Raw genomic sequence first — 20,787 nt, forward strand, 5'->3', positions numbered from 1 at the left:
ATATATATATGTTATATTTTATATTATATTTTATTCTTAATATTTATTTATTTATTTGTGTATGTATATCTGGAGTTCGTGACAAAAATAATTTCCCTCTGGGATTATTAAAGTATTTATCTATCTATCTATCTATCTATCTATCTATCTATCTATCTATCTATCTATCTATCTATCTATCTATCTATCTATCTATCTATCTATCTATCTATCTATCTATCTATTCTGCCTTTCAATTTGTATTTCAGTGAGAAATGATTTTACTAACATAATCATGCTTTGTATAGTGAAATCATTTTATTATTATTATTTTAAATTGGTCATGGGTCCGGATAGGACCGTCACTTGGTCCGGACCCGCACCGCGGTCCACCGTTTGGAGATGCCTGATGTAGAGGATGAAGAGGATGGGGCCAAGCACTGAGCCTTGGGGGACTCCGTGTTAGACAGGGATGGTGTGGGATTTGTGTTTGTTGATGGAGATGTATTGGAATCTTTCAGACAGGTAGGAGGTGAACCAGGAGAGGGCGGAGTCAGTGATGCCAATGGATTGCAGACGGCTGAGGGGGATGGAGTGATTGACGGTGTCGAAGGCAGCACTGAGGTCGAGGAGGAGGAGAATGGTGAGGGAGCCGGAGTCAGAGGAGAGTAGGAGGTCGTTGGTGACTTTAAGTAGGGCTGTTTCAGTACTGTGGTGGGTTCGGAAGCCGGATTGGGGTGTTTTGTACAGATTATTGGAGAGGAGGTATTGCTTGAGTTGTGTTGCGACGGCTCTTTCCAGTCATTTTGAGAGGAATGTGAGGTTGGAGATGGGTCTGAAGTTGTCGGGGTCGTCGGAGTCAAGGCCAGGGTTTTAAGGAGGGGGGTGACGGCAGCAAGCTTAAGAGGTGGGGGAAGTTTGGGGGAGTTTAGGGAGGAGTTGATGGTGTCTGTGATAAGTGGGGCGAGAGAGGTTTTGACGAGTTCAGAAGGCATGGGGTCCAGGGGGAGGTGGAAGATTTCATGGTGGAGGGTATTTTGGAGAGGTCTGCTGTGGTTATGGGTGAGAAGATGGAAAGCCGGTGGTCAGGGGTTGAAGGAAGTGGAGGTTCTGAGTCAAGGCTTGTGGCAGAGGAGGTGGCAAGCTGGTTGTGGATGACTTCTATCTTGGAGTGGAACAATGATAGGAGTTATTGCATTTCTCCGGGGTGAATGAGGATGAGATGTCATCCTGGAGTTTATTTATGGTGGAAAAAAGAGTGCGTGGGATGGAGGATCCAGAATGAATGATGCCAGATCAGAAGACAGAACGGGCTTTGCTGAGTGCTGATTTGTAGAGGTGCATTTGCTCTTTGTATGCGAGGGCATGTACTGTGAGACCGGTTTTCTTGTGTAGTCGTTCTAGTTGTCTAAGTTGTTTTTTTAGTTTGTGAAGTTCCGGGGTGAACCAGGGGGCCGAGTGAGTGAACGTGACAGTTTTAGTTTTCAGGGGGGGCAGTTTGTTGAGGGAGGTAGACAGTGTGTTGTTGTAGATGTTGACGAGGTCCATGGGGGCTGGATTTACAGGAAGGTTGAGGCCGGAGAGAGTGTTTGATATGCAGGTGGAGAGAGAAACTGCACAGATGGATATACGGTTGCGGAAGGAGATTTTGCGGTCCTGTTTGGGTTCGGGGGCGGGAATGTCAATAACAAGTGTGATGGCCACGTGGTCAGAGATGGAGAGGTCGGTGCTAGAGACATTGTGGATGTGGAGGGCAGTGGAGCAAACCTGGTCTAGGATGTGCCCAAGGTTGTGGTTGGGAAAGTTGATGTGTTGGGTGAAGCTAAAGCAGTTGAGTAGGTCCAGGAAGTCCACAGCGTTTTTACATTCCGGAGAGTCAATGTGGAGGTTGAAATCGCCGAAGAGTAAAACAGAAGGCGAGATTGAAGATAGTGCAGTGATGAATTCAGAGAGATCTGGTAGGAATGATGGGTTGGGTTTGGGGGGGCGGTAGATGATTGAAATGATGAGAGGTTTGGGGCCGGGTAGTTTGAAAGCCAGGTGTTCAAATGATGGGGCAACATGGATGGAGAGTGGGTGGGGTTGGAGGTTTTGATGGTAAGCAATACCCCCTCCTCTGCCCTTAGAGCATGGGTTGTCCAGGTAAGAATATCCAACAGGGGTAGTTTGTTTGAGTTCAAAGTAGTCCAGGGGGTTTTGCCAAGTTTCATTTATACAGAGGAGGTCAAGTTGCTTGTCGGTGAGAAATCTGTTGAGAATGAGGCTTTTATTGTGGAGGGATCTTGTGTTGAAGACAGACTGAGGCCATCCTATAATAGCAGAAACAAATGATTCTTCCGATGTTATAACTCAACAGTGTGAACCCATAATGGCACATTGAGCAACACTCCCAAGGCTGTGTGGATAGCTCAGTGAATGGTGACTAGACCGATAGGAGAGGCTATGTGTCAAGGTTTTTTGTAAACAATTCATTCTTCCGCTTTGCCAGTTACTGGATAACCCCTATTCAGCCACATAAAGAGTGGCTGAATAGGTATTAGGTGGTGTTCATTCAGTCAGCCATCTCATGTGTTTTCTGTCACCATGGAAACACTATATTAATGATTGCCTTATTCTCCAAACTCGGGTAGTGAAAGTTGCTTATCTTCTGAAAGCACCCGGCCATTACCAAACAATCGTTCATACAACCCGTTTCCTGTTCAATTAAATCATAAGCATATATAGTAAGATAGAATACAATTCAACATATTTGTATATAATACTTGACATTGCCTGTTATTGGTACCTATTCAATTGTATGCATAAAACACAAGTTTTCTGTAGCCCAGTAGTAGGACAGTTCTAAATATTCATAATTGTCTAGATTAGAGTGTTGTTATAAGGATCTGTCTGGAACACACCTAATGGTCCATTTGTATATCCACCAAGCCCTATTCTGTGCTTTGCTAAGTTCATAACATTTTTCTACAAACGAAGGAGATATGTCATATGAGATGAGAAAAGTTTTACATGTCACGACAATCTTTATTCAGGCCACAAAGTTTTGTTTCTGAAAGTTTTGTTTCTGATTTATAAAAAGTATATAAAGCTAATATCTAATAATAACATTAGCCCTAATAACACTATAATAGGTTTCATCTGCTCCAAATTGCTGGGCAAGTGGGGGATGGGAATTGATAAGAATTTCACGATTCCGATTCTGCTTATCGATCCGATTCCTTATCGATTCTCTTATCGATTCTCATTGGGTGAGAAAATAAGTATAAATGTGTTTGTTTGCATTACATCTCTTTAATATCTGATCAGAAGTGCTTCTAGTATTAGGAAATTGTACATTTTCAAATCAATTGGTCTAGACGAAAAAATATATGTTTTGCTTTTTAAGCCCAAATGCCATCATTATGTGCCATACAACTAAAAACACAGACTGAAAACAGCCAAGTAAGAGCTTGTGCCTTTTGGAATTCTAACAGTGCTCATTTGCATTCAACTTGTAACAAAATTAAACTGACATAAACAAAATGAAGCATTGATTAGACAGAGATTTATTAGATGGGCCTACCTAATAAACCGTTGGAACACACAAGACCGGAAACCATAGCAATGCCGGTAAACAAACCCCGAGAAGCCCAATCCCTATGAGAGCTCCCCACGCTACGGCCATCCGGAGGCGACAGAGCTGTTGGCCGTGATATTATATATACAATTATAATATAGTATATAATATATTATATACTATTATATATAGAGCTCCGGGAGTCGCAAACTGCAACAATCACTTTCTCCTCCATTCCGCGGTTCACCCGGACTGCACTGCACTGAGTTTGACGGCTGAACGCTGATTGGCTGTTACGTTACACATGTCACTCAGTTATCACGCTGTTGAACGCTGATTGGCTGTCATCACGACAAAAACTTGTCGCCGGTTTTCTCCCGCGAAAAACTCGCCCTTATACGCGTCTCTACTGCCGCTTTTCCACTGCATGGTACCAGCTCGACACGACTCGACTCAGCTCGCATTTTTTGCGTTTCCACCGCGAAAACATGGTATCTGGTACCTGAAGTGGCTGCTTTTTCTAGTACCGCCTCGCTCTAGGTTCCAAGCGAGCTGAGCCGATGCTAAAAGGTGACGTCGGCAGACGGCCGGCCACTGATTGGCCAGAGAGTGTGACGAAGGCACGAGAGCGACATGGCAACCATGCTGGTAAGTTACAGCCATAGCAGCGCCGCAGCCAACATATTCCACTTCTTCAACATGCCAGCTAATAATACGAACACGAATACCATCGCATCGATGTTCTCCATTGTTGTTATGTGGGTTCTGTCCATGTGTGGGTTACGTAGGTGTTGTTTGCGTCGCGTAGAAAAATACGTCACGGCCCTTTCGCGTAGCCGACCCCGCCCACGTCCCAGAGGTACTATTTGCGGTGGAAAAGGACCCGCGCTGCTACCGTGTCGAGTCGTGTCGTGTCGAGTCGAGCTACATGTGCGGTGGAAAAGTATGAAGGTATTATTGTAGCAAAAGTCTTTAGCACCTGTAACTGCAGAATTTGAATGCGTACACTAAAGTCACAGTAAATTTGAAGTCGCATATATTTATTTTGCATGTGTACTCTAAAGTCACAAATGTGTAACAGTACATTTGTAGTCGTAAAAAAAATATAAATATTTTTTATACCATTGTAAACACAAAATAGGGTCTAGGAGTACGCTAATCTGTGTTACAGGTGCACAAATCCTTTTGCTACAATTATTGCAGCGCAGTTGGTGCAAAACACATTCGCACACCCGTGTTTCATAATCTGAGAACATGCCCAAAAGGTGTGCATTCGTAAACCCAAATTTGAACAAATGCATCAGAAGTTGCACATCTGTGAACGCTATGTTAATTCAGCATTTTAATGAGCGAGCACAAAACCATTTTACAACTGCTCGAATCTGCTCCTGCAAGTCTCAGCTGTGGGTTTTTTTGCAGGTTGTTTTGCAACACCCCTAGGTGGTAAATGTGTAGCAAAAGTATTCGTATCCGTAGATGACAGAGCGTCCGTGAGCGGGACAAAATAGTCCCGCCCATAATTTCCTAATCCAATGAAAATCGCCGGCAGGGATGCATTTCTCAAATTACACTGGGACCCACCCCGTGCCAGCCATGGAGCTATAAAGATCGCAGCATACTCAGCACGGGATACGTTTATTTCTGGAGAAGTGAAGAGGGCGTCCTACTGAACGGAGATGGGTATCCTACATTATGTTAAATGAAATGACTCAGTTCAAGTGAATTCCCCCCAAAGTATTTCATTAACATGCCGCAAATGTCCTTGAATGTATTTTAATGGTCGCCATAACATAAATTCAGAAATGTTAATGCAATACTTTGGGGAGAATTCCCTTGAACTAAGTCATTTCATTTTACATAGGCCTAATGTAAAATGACATAATGTAAAAGGACCCCTACATGTCCTTCATGATTGACGGCGACACAGACGTCTCTACCAAAGAGTGTGTGATCGTCTACAGCCGCATTTTGCGCAAAGGGAGACCAGTCAACATTTTAATTGTGTAATACTTTAAGCACAAAAAAAGTTTTATTTTGCTTAATGGTTTAGTTCGAAATGTTCAATTTCAGCTCAGTGAAGCACCTTATTTTTCTTTTTATTAATAATTGTGCTTCAAATAAAGAAATGCCTTTCTCTACACCTTAATCTTGTTTAAAAATCATTCACATTATATGAAAGTTATGAACAGAGATATAAAGGTGACCTCATGGCGTCTGGACCCCTGTGAAGTATTGATAAATGTAATGCATTCTTTAGCCCACCCACCCAAAATCACCACCAGCCGTCACTGTAATTTGAGAAATGCATCCCTGCCGGCGATTTTCATTGGATTAGGAAATTATGGGCGGGACTATTTTGTCCCGCTCACGGACGCTCTGTCATCTACGGATACGAATACTTTTGCTACACATTTACCACCTAGGGGTGTTGCAAAACAACCTGCAAAAAACCCCACAGCTGAGACTTGCAGGAGCAGATTCGAGCAGTTGTAAAATGGTTTTGTGCTCGCTCATTAAAATGCTGAATTAACATAGCGTTCACAGATGTGCAACTTCTGATGCATTTGTTCAAATTTGGGTTTACGAATGCACACCTTTTGGGCATGTTCTCAGATTATGAAACACGGGTGTGCGAATGTGTTTTGCACCAACTGCGCTGCAATAATTGTAGCAAAAGGATTTGTGCACCTGTAACACAGATTAGCGTACTCGTAGACCCTATTTTGTGTTTACAATGGTATAAAAAATATTTATATTTTTTTTACGACTACAAATGTACTGTTACACATTTGTGACTTTAGAGTACACATGCAAAATAAATATATGCGACTTCAAATTTACTGTGACTTTAGTGTACGCATTCAAATTCTGCAGTTACAGGTGCTAAAGACTTTTGCTACAATAATACCTTCATAGAAAAGCGGCATACGTTCACTTTGTATGGGATCTTGTCGCCCCGTCGCGTTTGGTGTGAACGCACAATGCGATTCTTCCTCGGCGGCGACATGTTTGCTGCGTTCTGAACCAAATCAAAGCAGCGTGTGTGTGTGACGTCACGACGCATTTGCCGCGACCGGAACCGATAAGCGGAATCGTTAAGCAGGCTTGCTAACGATTCCAAGGAATCGGTTGACTCGGAACCGGTTCTGAACAAGAACCGGTTCTCGATTCCCATCCCTAAGCACTTATCCTTACTGTGACCAGCCAGATTCACCAATGTTCATTACCAAATGTCGATGCTTGGGTTTCAAAACTCGATCTGAGTGACGGAGGGCAGAAAAGGAATAGGCATCCTGTTATTTTGTAGCTAGCCTTTTCAAAGGAATCAGAAAGCAAATGACCTTCATCTACAGCAGGTTAAATGAAACACTTTTGAAAGTAAGGGAATAAACATTTTGCAGAACCATCTGTCAGAAGGGCCATGGGGAACGAGCTACAAAATGTAACTCTTTAGTGGTCCAAGGATGAAAAAAATCCATGCTGATATGTATGTAGTCTTCTCTTTTGATTTGGTCTCGAACAGCAACTTTTTTCCATTAATTCTGGGTTTCAGCATTTTTTTCAACATGGTCTTGAAGTAAAATGTGCATTCAACAAAGTTGGATGTAATTTACTCGAACAAAGCTTAGATTATGCATTTTGACTCCAAACACAGAGGCCGATTCACAGCCTTATGTCTTTGCTTATCAGATATGTTAAGTTAGGATTCACTGAAAACTTTTCAGAGATGGCATTAGCCTCCCCAGGTAAGGTCGGCTTTCATTTGAGAGCTCTCGACTTCCCACCTGACCTGAGTCCCTGACCTCTGAACTGTGTGTGCATGCATCTGGTCCAATTGGAGTCTATTGGTCCCACGGTGGATTTGAATATAAACTTTGTTGTGTCGTGTCTTTTATAACCCTGTTGGTTGCGAGCAGTGTTTGTGTAGGGGACCACAAGCGTTGTAAGGTAGAACAGGTCAGGACATTTACATTTACACGTAGGCAGTGCTTAATTTGAGGGGGAGCAAGGGGGAGCGCGCTCCGGAAGCTCTGACGTGCGCTCCGCCAGCTGGATCTGGAGTGTGTGTGTGTGTGTGTGTGTGTGTGTGTGTGTGTGTGTGTGTGTGTGTGTGTGTGTGTGTGTGTGTGTGTGTGTGTGTGTGTGTGTGTGTGTGTGTGTGTGTGTGTGTGTGTGTGGCTAATACTGTGTGCATGTGTGTGTTTTGTTCAGATGTGCAGCAAGAGAGGTTGGACTTGGAGTGACGCGAGTCGGTTGAGTGATGTGTGATAAATCTGCGAGGAGTTAGCGAAAGTGGCTGCGGAGAAGAGGGGCAAGAAGGCCAAAATGAACTTTATTATTATTATGGTTTTTGTGGTATTCTGGTATTGTTCTGGTTAATAATATGTATCTATTTGTTAACGTGGCCAAGTTGTCATGCCAGATTGTTGTTCTAACTAGGCCTACTATAATCTATGAGGTAGCCTATCTATTTGTTTTCATCTTTTGATGCGACGGAGATCCATTTTCAAGGACTTGGTGTATTTTGTTGTGTTGAGAATACAATGACTCAATGACGCACCTGCGAGTGCATGACATTATTCCTCAACTGTTAGTAAACAACGGTAAACTTTATAACGTGTGGCTGTGTGTCTCTCCAACCTAACATATGTTTACTATTTTTTCTGGCTAATTTCTTGCGATGTTGACTAAATAAGTGTGGGTTGTTCGAAAGCGCCCCCCCCCGCCGCTTTTTTTCTACTCGTCCTCAGCGCTCCGGGAGCTCCCACTTGACAAATTAAGCACTGCACGTAGGGGATTTAGCAGATGCTTTTATCCAAAGCGACTTACAATAAGTACATCTGTCAATATATCAATATACAATATATCACTGTTGGAACAGTTAGGATGTTCATAACTTAGTGCCAAGCACTAATGAGGACAGCTGACAGGAGAGAGACAGGTTTGCCCTCTCCTGTTAACCCCTCAGGTACGCCAGTTTTTGTTAACTGCATTCTAGCAATGTTGAACTACTAGAATGTTGTTTGCATTACACTTGTATTGCATTTAGGCTATGCAGGGGAACAGCAGTGACTGGCCTCTGTGTGGGGTTTGTTTGTTGAGCAGGGACCTGGATAGTACCATTGTTGCATTAGTCGAATCGGATGTCATTTAATGAGCATGTTATTTCTGGATTTATGTCATGTTGTTTCCTAATTATGCATAATCTTTAAAAATGTCCTCCACATGATGTTTATCTACTTTTCTCAACATCTGACACAAATTGTGTTATCTCGGGATTTGCGAAAACGCCAGCAGATTTTGAAAATACACAACTCAAATGGTCCTACCCCCTCTCCTTCAACGCTGACTCTGACTCCACCCATTCCAAGTACATGGACGCGCAATCATGCACGAGCGCGAACACAGACGCGCGAGAGCGAGCCAGGCTAGCTAGGTTGGAGGTTGGGTTGTCTTCTAGTGCTAGGTCCAAATGTGGATTAGCTAGTTAGCTAGCCAGTAGCTACCGCAGGATAACAACAAACAGAAGCTTGCTCTGGGTCACAAGCTTTAAGTACGTGCACGAATGGGTCATGCGCGGGGAGCAGGGGAGGGGGAGGGGGAGTGCAGTACGACCGTTTGAATGACGTACTTATGCTTCGTGCCCACTGCACCGTCAGTCAACGGACGTGGGAAGGCGTGGCTGACGGATGGGGGAGTAGTCTTTGCAGAGGCATCCGTCAGCCAATCAAATCGCTTCGCCGGGTTCTTCCTGCTTGTTGCTATGCAAGATGATCCGCTTTCCAGTATCGTCAGAGCCCGAGTCGCGTCACAGTGCTTAAATTTGCATACGCGATCTGATTGGATGACGGATCCGTCGCTGCCGAAAAAGTTGACAATTTTTCAACTTTTTGACGGAGCCAAAGGCTCCAACGGAACGGACGGATCCACAATGCATTGCGCGTCCGTCCCCATTCAAAGTCAATGGGGATCAGTCAACGGACAGAGGTAGTGGGCACGAGGCGTCACCCTACATGCCCACTGCACCGTCAGTCAACGGACGTGGTAAGGCGTGGCTGACGGATGGGGGAGTAGTCTTTGCAGAGGCATCCGTCAGCCAATCAAATCGCTTCGCCGGGTTCTTCCCGCTTCTTCCTGCTTGTTGCGATGCAAGATGACCCACTTTCCCGCTTTCCAGTATCGTCAGAGCCCGAGTCGCGTCACAGTGCTTAAATTTGCATACGTGATCTGATTGGATGACGGATCCGTCGCTGCCGAAAAAGTTGAACATTTTTCAACTTTTCCGTTCCACAGATGATTGACTTGTTTAATTTTCATGTCAGTAGGCCTACTTCTAACTCAGTGGCTGTAAGTGGGTTATGATAAGGATTTCAAGTAATCTTTCAAAAATTGCCAAAAAAGAGAATTCCATGCCCAACCTTTAACCTGATGATTGGCCTTCTGTTTTTAGTTAGTTTAGTCAATGCTCAGCCAATTATTCTGCTCAGTGGTGTTCTGCTGACTGAATATAATATTACAGAAGGAGTTACAAGTAGATCAGGTCAACGTGAACATTGAGTAAGCCTAATATTTTTCGGAATTTTAAGTTTAATTAAAGTGTCATATTTTTTATGGTGCAGTGGTGGAAACTAGATCCAATTACCTATAAAAAGCGGTTAATTTTCTATTTAGGGCTTGCGCATTATAATACGACGTTAACTTACATCGCAATGGATAATATTTGGAATGTATTTAAGTAGCATCAGACCTAACACACGCGCGCGCGCGCGTGCACACACACACACACACACACACACACACACACACACACACACACACACACACACACACACACACACACACACACACACACACACACACTGTCTAATCCATGAATGTTCCTTCCTTCATCCCATCACTTTCCATAATAAATCGCACGAGGAGGGCGTGGGGATGTGTCGTCACAGGTCACGCGGTGTTTGCGCCCACAACAGAAGAAGGGTGCAAATATGGCGGGCGACGGGGAGTCGCTGGAGTCTTGGCTCAGTAAGTATATCTCTATAATGATATCGGTGTCCTATTGCATGAACACTTAAAGTAATGTGTTCATTTGCCTGGCTTATAAGAGTATCTTAAAGCGCTTCGACTGGCTCTTCAAGACTGTCACGGTCAGATCAAGTGTTTACCATCACTTGTCAGAATGGGTCAGACGCGGGCTAGGACCTGTGGGCTAGCTCCTCTCTGCGAAAACAAAAACCGGCGATGCGAAGTAATTGTCCACGTTACCGGTCCTATTGCCATTTTAGATATTACATTACAGCTCGCAAATGTCAGCTAGCGAAAGCAAGTGGGGCTAATCTAGCTGACATGGGAGTGTGATCCTACCAAAGCAATCCGTTTTACGCTCACAGTAAGAGCATCAGCCGACGTTTGTTTAGGATAAAATGTGGAGGAACCAGAAACGGGGTTGACTTGATGAACATAGACGAGGTGCCTGTAGGCCTTCACTGAACAAAGAACAACCGCTGTGAAGCTGAAGAGCTATAGGGCCATCTATAGGGAATGACAGCGTATGAGCCTTTTATTAATGACTTATCTTAACTATTACAGTCTGTGTCTGTAAGTGTACATGCGGGAGAGACAAGGAATGAGGGGTGATTTTTAGAGCATTACCTTTTCTTAGTCAATATGTTTCCTGTCTGACTGTTTGCCCATTGTTTTTCCTTTTTATTAAGAAAGGCGAAGTCAAATGAAAGCTACATGATGAATAACCCTGTTTGATTATTTCCAGACAAAGCCACCAGCTCAGCTAACCGACAGGAAGACTGGGAGTATATTATGGGATTCTGTGACCAAATCAATAAAGAGCTTGAGGGGTATGGGCATCTTTTACTTTATTCATAAATAATGTGGCAGATACTTCTTGTTCCAGAAGAGAAATCATTTGGGAAATAAACTTGAATTTCAATCAACTCTATTATACATTTCCCATTAATTGTGTGTATGTTACCCGAGGTAACAAGTTGTTGAAGATGCTATTTTTTTTTACAGTAGCTATGCTGGAAGCTGATCTAAAATGTAATGGGCTCATTATAAAACAACATATGTTCTCCTTGTATGTCAGTCCACAGATAGCTACAAGGCTGTTGGCTTACAAGATCCAGTCTCCACAGGAATGGGAAGCCATGCAGACCTTGACGGTATATACAGCCTGACTGCGCTCACATGGTCTTCTCTGGGTCACTGCCACTCAGTCATGTTATAGTGGTGCGCTAGCATGGGGACAGGAATAAGGACACAGTTGTTCTAGACAATTCCCTAATGTGGCTTTTAGGATAATAGATCATCATTGAGTCATTATGACCACATAGGTCAAATATCTTGGTAATTTGACCTTTGGCCTAACGGTCAAAATACCAAGATAGGCTAAAAACAACATTTGATGATTAAATGTTGTTTTTGTGTGATGTCTAATGCAACGTTGTTGTTATTTGATGAATTCATACTTTCGACCATCTGGTATTCTGCAGGTTCTAGAGGCTTGCATGAAGAACTGTGGTGGAAGATTTCATAACGAAGTTGGAAAATTCCGTTTTCTAAATGAACTGATAAAGGTAGTTTCACCCAAGGTGAGTCCCATTGTTCAGTTTTCTTTAAATATGAGAAAGCGAAGCCTAGAGCATTTTGTGTGAAAAGGGTTTGTCTCCTTTCAGAAAAGGAAATGTAATTTAAGTTGACAATTTTTCATTTGTAATTGTGCAAGACATTGTGCAAGACATGCTCAATCTTGGCAAACAACATTTTATAAAGCGGTTTATAATTTAAAGGGGAAAAATACTCATTCAGGTTTCTATGGTTATTGCTTATTGTTTTTTATCATGTTAGCAGAGCAGACAACTTATTCTCAACTTCTCTAAAAGCAGGAGGTAATGACATGATTTCAATGTGCAAGACCATAGCTATTTGACTCAACATCAGCTCCGGCATGTTTGCTCAATCATGCAAAGATTTAAAAATATCTGTGGAAAAACGGACTATGTGTTATACATGTGCTTGATCAATTGAAAAACAAGGCAAAACAAACTTTTGTTACAGTTTCTTAAGTGATTCAGTCATACAGAAATAACTAAAAGTAGGTTTTCAACGCCACTGGAATAATTGCCTGAGGCTATTTATAACAGTTTTATTTATTTCCATGTTAAGCACACTCATAGATGTCCAAAGCACAATGCTGGCGACACTTTCTCATCCTTTGATAGTTCTATTTCTAACCCTTCAAATTGTTATGTTTTTTTCAGTACTTTGGTGACAGAATATCGGAGAAAGTGAAGAATAAGGTCATTGAGATTTTATACAGTTGGACTGTCTCTCTACCTGATGAAGCAAAGATCTCAGAAGCGTATCAAATGCTAAAGAAGCAAGGTAAGCATAAAACCGCTTTTAACTAATTATTATTATTATTAACTTGTGTTTTGAGTGTTTTGATTATATTTAAATTGTGTGAGGAAATGGACCTGTTGTTTTCAATCTTCAACTGAATGAGGATGTGTTTTGATTTCAGGGATTGTTTCAGTTAACCCAGAACTCCCTCACGACAACACACTAATACCTTCACCTTCCCTGCGGCCCAAGAATCCTGTTTTTGAAAACGAAGAGAAGAGCAGGGTAGGTATTATTTAAAATGCATGTGCATATTACACATGGATCCAGTTGTATATTTAAACATTTACATGTGTTTCCCTCTGCAGTAATGAGTAGTTTTAGATTTATGTAGATGGAAAGTCTCTCGTGTTATCATTTGTGCTACGGTTACTGGCATGTCCTGACCTAAAGAGGGCAGACCGTTGGTGGGTTAGTGTTGGATCAAGTTGATGAATAGCTCATCGGTTGTTTTCTCTCAAGGCGTTTGAGGCAGAATTTCGCCCGGCGTAGTTTCTGTGAGAAACAGGCCATGAGACTGACCTGACCTTTGATAACTCGACTTGATGTGGCTTGATTGATTTCTCTGTTTTCTATAGAGATTAGCAGAACTTCTTAAGAGCAAAAAGCCTGAGGACCTGCAAGAGGCCAACCGGATCATCAAAAACATGGTGAAAGAGGTCAGCACTGGCATCTAGCTGGTATTAAAATTCTTCTCATGATTGCTTATAGGTCCCATGGCATGCTACTTTATGGATGCTTTTATATAGATATTAGTTGGCCCCTAACACAGTATTTGAAGACGTTCATGAAATTCAGCCGTGGTGCAGAATTACAGCCACTACGAGCCAGTCGCACATTGAGCTTTCCCCAAAAGCGCCGTTTAGGTGTCTAGCTTTAGTTCAGATGAGGAGGAGAGAGGCGGGTCAAAGAGGAGGGTGGGGGTGTGGCCCTGAGCAGCTTGCGGCCACGGTACCGTGCGCTCTGTTTACAGTGCATGCATCGCAATGGCGAGGCGCACACAGCCTTTGGCCGTGTTCTGTAAATATTCTAGAACACCCCGGCGGGATTCCTGGGGCTCTATATCTAAATAATATCATATTATGCATAGATATCTATATCATATACTATATATTATCACTGCCAAGAGCTTTGTGCGCCTCCAGACGATATTATGAACCTCAAACGACTGCCTCGGGTTCTCCGACGTCTCTGGTTCTTCCAGAGACGTCAGAGAACTTCCACATCAGATTGATTTGGAAGATGACCTCCACATAACAATTGCAAGAAACAATCACAGGCAACAATCCCTTTCTCCTCCACGGCTCATGTACTTCAGGGAGTCTAAGGCAAATTTCCGTTCCCCCCAATTCCTTCTCAACCATGGCTGAGATAATCCCCACTACGAGTCTCGTTGTGGAAATACCAGAAACGTCAGAGTACCCGACACGGTTATGCGCCATAACACCAACAGCAGAGCGGTAATCCAAATAACAAAGAAAACACTTGCATTACAGTGTGTGTATTCACACATACACACACATGTGGCGCTCACACGGTCATTGGGCAAAGCAGAGAAGGGGAGGTGACATGTCCCTGTATGACGACATACAGGGAAAATTCCAAATGTCGTCTGAGCTTTTTTTGTTCAAAGGCAGAGCAGGATAGCTAGTGCTCGTTTTACACCTAACGCCATTTCTAGCTACGATACGATACGATACGATATAACTTTATTAATCCCCCGTAGGAGAAATTTGTTTGTACTACTACTAGGGGAACATTGGCGGCCTAGGGGAACTCATATTAACTTTAGAAAACCTCAAAGTGAAATTGTCATGCCATGGGACCTTTAAGATTTTGCTGTGTATTTTCAAACTCAAAACAAATGCCAGATGAGGTGATTGAAAACACTGTATGTTACTATAGAGTGTCTGTCTGGCAGTAGTTAACTGCCTTTTAAATGAGAAAAACAGGCAGATTAATGAATGGATGAATGAAGGGTATCTCTAAGTTGAAGTACTAAATCATGTCTGCTGTGGGTTCTGGTTACAGGACGATGTACGGGCCCAGAAAGTTACAAAGACGAACAGAACCCTGGATGAGGTGGACCACAGGGTTAAACTCCTCAATGAGATGTTGAATCACTTCAGTGAAGACGTCTCCACGGATGGGGACAAAGAGATCATCAGGGTTGGACTTCAAATAGATTCATTTTCTCTTCTTCTGTATTTATTATTATTTGTTGACAAAGCAAAAATGCTTAAATTGTTTGAAAATGAGGAAGCTCACAGACAGCTATAGTAGTGAAATATAAACCCCATATGAACTAATTTATACACATCACATTTCACAGGCAGATACGATCTTTGAAGTCATTAATATTAATGGAACTAGAGTTTCCGCACGCACGTTGCGCACGCTCAACCTCTAGTTGTAATTAAACCCATACAAATAACGTGGAATGCCCAGTCGATAATCGAACAAATTTCTGAGCGCATTATATAATAAAATTGTGCATATAATGTTACAAAGTATAAAATTCGTTCACCACCAATGACTTAAAAGCAGTGCCAACATTTAAATATTTTTTAACCATTCAGCGAACAAAAGGCTGATTATCATTTAGGGGGCCACTCAATGAAATGCAGAAGCGTCATCAACACGCTCACTGAAGTGGTGTGAGTAATACCGTCTTTCTACTCACAAATGTCAGGATATGTTGTTCACACATACGGCCCATCAGGTGAATCTCAGGACTTACACGTGTGTCTGAAAGCAGCTAGTGTGTGAGCATTTGATTACATTATAAAATGAGTCAATTTATGGTGACCGGGGTAATTGTTTCATGGAAAGTCTAGTATACTATGCATGCAAATCAATTATTAGATAGCTTTTACTGTTATTCAGAGCTGAAGAGTGCATTGACATTTAAAAATGCAAGATAACTACTATTGGTTTGTTGAAAATAATAAACATCATTGAGATTAAACATCTCTTCCAGTGTCCTGGCCAAGACAGGCAGCAGTAGCCTACAGTCACAAATAGCATGCACACAAAACGTAAGAAAAATAAAACAATTATAACAGTCTGCAGGGGGGAATCAATATCGCAAGACATTTGGGCACATGCGCACATGACTAACTTGTGTAACTGGTGAGACAGGCCTGCTATTATAGTAGTAAGATATTCAAATTAGTATTTCTATCCAGTTTTGATCCATTTCTGATTTGGGGTCTTTCTTCTGAACAGGAGTTGTATGGAGATTGTGATAAGCTAAGGCAGACAGTTTTCAAGCTTGCCACAGAAACGGAGGACAATGACAATAACTTGGGTAAGGAATAGGGGAAATAGGGCCCCCTTTTATCGGACGAGGCTATTGTCATTACGTCCAGCACGTGTGTAACAATGTTTTCTCTGAGTGTTTGGTGGCTCCCACGCCTGTCTTAACCTTGTTGCCTTCACCATCAGGGAACATCCTGCAGGCCAGCGATGACCTCTCCCGTGTCATTAACTCCTATAAGAGGATTGTAGAAGGACAGATCATCAACGGAGAGAAAGAAGAACATTTGACTCGTATGCCCATTTTCTGTCCTAATTGACATGACCTGAAAGATGGTCCATTGAATGGCACAAATTGCTGTTGTCAACCTACATTATTTTACGTACATGAATCTACGGCAGATATGCGTGTGTGTGTGCGTACGTGCGCGCATGTTTGTATGTGTGCTTGCGTGCGTGCGTAAAAACAACCTGATGTTGAGTCTTGTGTCCTCTGTTCCAGGCCACAAGGCAAAGCAGTCAGAGGTCCTCATTGATCTGGCGGGCCTGGAGCCCCAGGGCCCGGCGGCGGCCACCTCCAGCCATCTCCAGGCCCCGCCCTCCTCCCTGTCCGTCCCTGCAGACCTGCTGTGCGCCGCCGCCGCCGTCGCCCCTGGGCCTCAGGGCTCCTTCACGGCAGCCTCGCTGACGCTGCTCGACGAGGAGCTGTTGTTCTTAGGTGAGGACCTCCGAACCCCAACTGGCTGACCACATTGAGAGAGACTGGGCATCACTAAAAGGACTGTGGTGCTTTCTACGTTGGCATCATGGGATGGGTGCGTGTGTTTTTGTTGGCAGGTATCGGTGACCCTGCCCCGGTTGTAAGTCAATCCATCGTGACTAGACCTGAACCCCTGGATCATCAGCTGACATCCTTACAGGTTTGTATAGGTTTATTTTCAATGCCCATATTCTCTTTGAAGGAATTTCTCCTCCGGGGGAATAAAAAAGTTCTTACCTTTCTTTGCTTATCTGTTGTTGCATTCATTTATTTACATTTGTTTCTCTCCCAGGACTCCAGTCAGGACTTTGATATTTTCGGCTCGGTCTCACTTCCCGCCCCGCCCTCCTTCTCCACGTTCCCAGTGTTTTCGACCAACCTCTCCCCAGGGCCTCCCCCGGCCCAGTGTCCCCGCCCCTCCTCCACCTCACACCACTCTGCTGTCTTCTATGGGTCCCCCTATACCAACCAGTCAGCCACCACCGTCCCCAGCCTGCAGTCCTCCTCAGCCGCCACCCTTTCCCCTGCTGGCCGCCAGTCATACAGCAGCACCTCGTCTCTCCCAAGCTATGCTTCAGCGACTTCATTCCAAACGCAGGTCACCAGTGTGCCTTCGCCTCATGCAGCAAGCACTTCCCTGTCTCCCCCAGGCTCAAGTAACGGCATTCTGCAGGATTTGGACTTGCTCGACCTCAGCAGTCACAAAACGTGAGCCAAATAAAACGTATTTAAAAAAAAAAATCATGGCACCGTTTATAAACCGTTGCTGTCATCAAGAGGTGGATGTTATGTGTACAAAAGTGCTAGGCTGTTAATCACCAATGCTGCCTTGCCATTAGGGCAGGAGTTCCAGCCTGAAGCTTTTTAATTATTTCATTATTCTTCTTCTTGTCTTCCACTGATCTCAGTACAACTGGCATGCTGGATGTCGCGGGGTTCCTAGGAGCAGCTTCCACGTCCTCCTCCCCCATGCCCCATCTCCTGGGAGGGATGCCAGCAGGACCTCTGGTTCTCCCCCCCGCTAAGAGTCAGGCAGACGACAGCCCGCTGTTGCGCTCACTGTCGCCGGTCCTCACCCCGAGTCAACCCAGTCCAGGGAAGGGCCAGGAGATCTCCCTGTCCAGTGTCAAGGTCTCTCTGGAGGCAATCAAACCAAGTGAGTCACGTCTTGGGTTTCTGTTCAGTGATAAGAGGTGTAACCATTCTCCAACCATTGTGTGGAACCATTCTCCTCTTCAATCAACGTTTTGTTGAGAACGAGGGAAGCCATTTCTGGGTTTTGGTACATCAACTACAATTGAATATCAACAACACTAAGCACTATGAAGGAGCTTTTATACATTTATAAATGTATTTGAATCAACTTATAAACTTAATCAATTATTTAAATAGAATGGATTTTGTCCTTTGCCTGACTTTGATTTTGGTTATTTCGGCCTTCAGGCAAAGTGTGCCCGGTAACTGCTTATGACAAATACGGCATCCGAGTTCTGCTCCACTTTGCCTCCGACTGCCCACCAGACAGACCTGATGTACTGGTTATGGTGGCCTCCATGCTCAACACTGCCCCGCTGCCCGTCAGCCACATCGTTATGCAGGCTGCAGTCCCAAAGGTACACACACAGGATGTGCACATCCACATTTCATTATTGGTAAAATAATAGACATAGACAAATACGTGGCTGGTACTGTGAGCAGTCCCTTGATTTGTTTGCTCCTCTCTAGTCTATGAGGTTGAGACTCCAGCCTCCATCCGGGACAGAGCTGGCGGCATTCAACCCCATTCTACCCCCTGCTGCTATCACCCAAGTCATCTTGCTGGCCAATCCACTCAAGGTACTGGAGTCTTTCATCAATCGCTTCACCCATGAATAAGCTTCCACCCGAATGGTTTTCGTCATAGTATATGTATAAACAATTGATAGATTTGTTTTGTATGACCAAGGCTAAGCGTATTCTCGCTACACACTATCCAACTTCAAGGGGCTTTAGTTAAATACGCTGTAGGTACGTTTCGAGAGATGAAAAGAGAAAGCAGAAGCCTAGTTTAAAAAAATTTAAGATAGATAACAGAAAACGCCCCTACTACTCGTTTCCCTCCTTCACCTTGTCCCCCCGCCATTGAGAAGTGTTGCATTCACACACCTGGGATTCCCTGAACCAGGCAGGGAATAGATGTCCTGAAAGGCCCCTGATTTATTTTAAATCACCTTTAAATGATAATACTTACTGTAAATCCTACCTACAGCACCCATTTTTGTTAATGAATGCTCAATAGTGCACATCTTTTTGGTTCTGTTTTTGCAGGAGAAGGTGCGGATGAGATACAAGTTGGCGTTCACGCTGGGGGAACAGCCGTGCTCAGAGATTGGAGAAGTGGAGCAGTTCCCCCCTGCCGAGAAGTGGGGTGCTCTATAGCCCGGCTCTGTGTTGGAAGGGCTGCATTAACCGTAACATTCTTGAAACCCGAGCAAAGCAGAACTATAATCAAAGCTTTGAAGTTCAAGACCTTTATAGGCTCATGGTAGTGTCCACCTCCACCTCTGGGAGGGTCATTCAAGCAGATCATTGCAGTGTTTTGGACCTGCTTTATGTCCTTACTGTGGACTTGATTCAGATGTCACCACAGTGCCAGTGCAGTAGTTACAGTGGTTAAGATCCACTTTGGGAAATGGATGGTTTCACACAGAAAAAAAAGTCATGCCGGGCTTTAGTTTAACGTGCTACATTACCATTAGGTATACTGTATTTTTCACTTGGCTTGCATTCAAAGGACATCAATCATTCATACTGCAGGTCATTTATACCCTTTTTTGTGACCAACATTTGGTCTATCTTGCGCATCTTGGTTCTTTTAACCAATTGGTAGGAGAAGAAATGGTCATAAGTATGGGAAAAGGCATGACATGTGAAAACTGAATTCGTTTCTGCTACTGACTGTTTTGACATCAGAAGTCACTTAAAAAAACTGTGATTCAAGCATGCAAAGTAATTTTTTACTGACCATACTCAGATGAACGTTAAAAAAATGTAGGTCCGAAACAGTACAATTCTTAATTCCAGTACTAGACTTTCGGGGGAACCTGGATTTCTGCAGTCTGAAGCAGGACTTTGATATGACTCATGACGTGCAATGTTGGATGGTAGGGATAGGATGGCTGGATGTTGATCGTTTTGGAGTGAGGACTATCACCCATTAATAAACTTGTGCTTGAATTAATTTTTACCTTGTTACCGTATGACTCCGATTGTTAGAGACTTTTGTCCTTTAAACAATGATGGCACAAATGTATTTAGAGAGTTGAGAAGCGGAAGACCCAGTATTTATTTGTTTTGTGTGAGGATTGTGAAATGAATTTTATTTTCTTTATTGATAGTATTGTTTGCTCAATTCTTACCTAAATGCTTGTGTCGCTTTTAATATTATGCTCATGGCAGATCTGGTGGTGCTCAATGTAAACAAACTGGTCAATGAGTACTATTTCATATTATACAAATCAACCTGTTTACCTGACTTCATTTTTGTTCAGCAAAGGGCTGGTTGGCCAGACCTAAACTAGAACTAAATCATTTGTATAAAGTCATCCTAAATGGCCCTCATTCAATATTATACCCTCTCTAATATAAAGGTTTGATCTGTCGGTCGGAGAGGTCCTTTTTTGTGCGAATAGGCCTTGGTCTCATGTCATAACCTGGGTTAATTCTTCATGTTGTGGCTCTCCTTTCAGACCTGGTAAATTGAAAATTAAAGTTAACACTGACATTCGTGTTTTTCTTTCATGCGTTGGTAAGTTATTGCAATATTTAAGTTATT

At 43.3% G+C, this 20,787-nt stretch overlaps 1 protein-coding gene across 1 annotated transcript; it reads left to right on the forward strand.

The window, feature by feature from the left end:
* Positions 1-10,423: 10,423 nt before the first annotated feature.
* Positions 10,424-20,736, forward strand: LOC132453886 (ADP-ribosylation factor-binding protein GGA3-like). The gene is made up of 17 exons (XM_060046947.1): positions 10,424-10,561; positions 11,307-11,391; positions 11,640-11,715; positions 12,046-12,144; positions 12,814-12,937; positions 13,077-13,180; positions 13,534-13,614; positions 14,987-15,124; positions 16,184-16,265; positions 16,403-16,507; positions 16,716-16,931; positions 17,051-17,133; positions 17,266-17,681; positions 17,882-18,129; positions 18,417-18,586; positions 18,699-18,809; positions 19,281-20,736. Exons 1-17 carry the CDS (start codon positions 10,525-10,527, stop codon positions 19,389-19,391), a joined length of 2,286 nt encoding a protein of 761 aa, XP_059902930.1. The 5' UTR covers positions 10,424-10,524; the 3' UTR covers positions 19,392-20,736.
* Positions 20,737-20,787: the final 51 nt, after the last annotated feature.

Source organism: Gadus macrocephalus, chromosome 3 (assembly GCF_031168955.1).
Source record: "Gadus macrocephalus chromosome 3, ASM3116895v1".
Lineage (NCBI taxonomy): Eukaryota > Metazoa > Chordata > Actinopteri > Gadiformes > Gadidae > Gadus > Gadus macrocephalus.

Excerpts from the sequence above, each read along its gene's own strand:
- LOC132453886 (XM_060046947.1), top strand. The coding sequence starts at position 10,525 with ATGGCGGGCGACGGGGAGTCGCTGGAGTCTTGGCTCA. Across the intron at positions 16,508-16,715 it reads GAAAGAAGAACATTTGACTC|GCCACAAGGCAAAGCAGTCA; the intron begins GTATGCCCATTT and ends CCTCTGTTCCAG. Across the intron at positions 16,932-17,050 it reads CGAGGAGCTGTTGTTCTTAG|GTATCGGTGACCCTGCCCCG; the intron begins GTGAGGACCTCC and ends TTTTGTTGGCAG.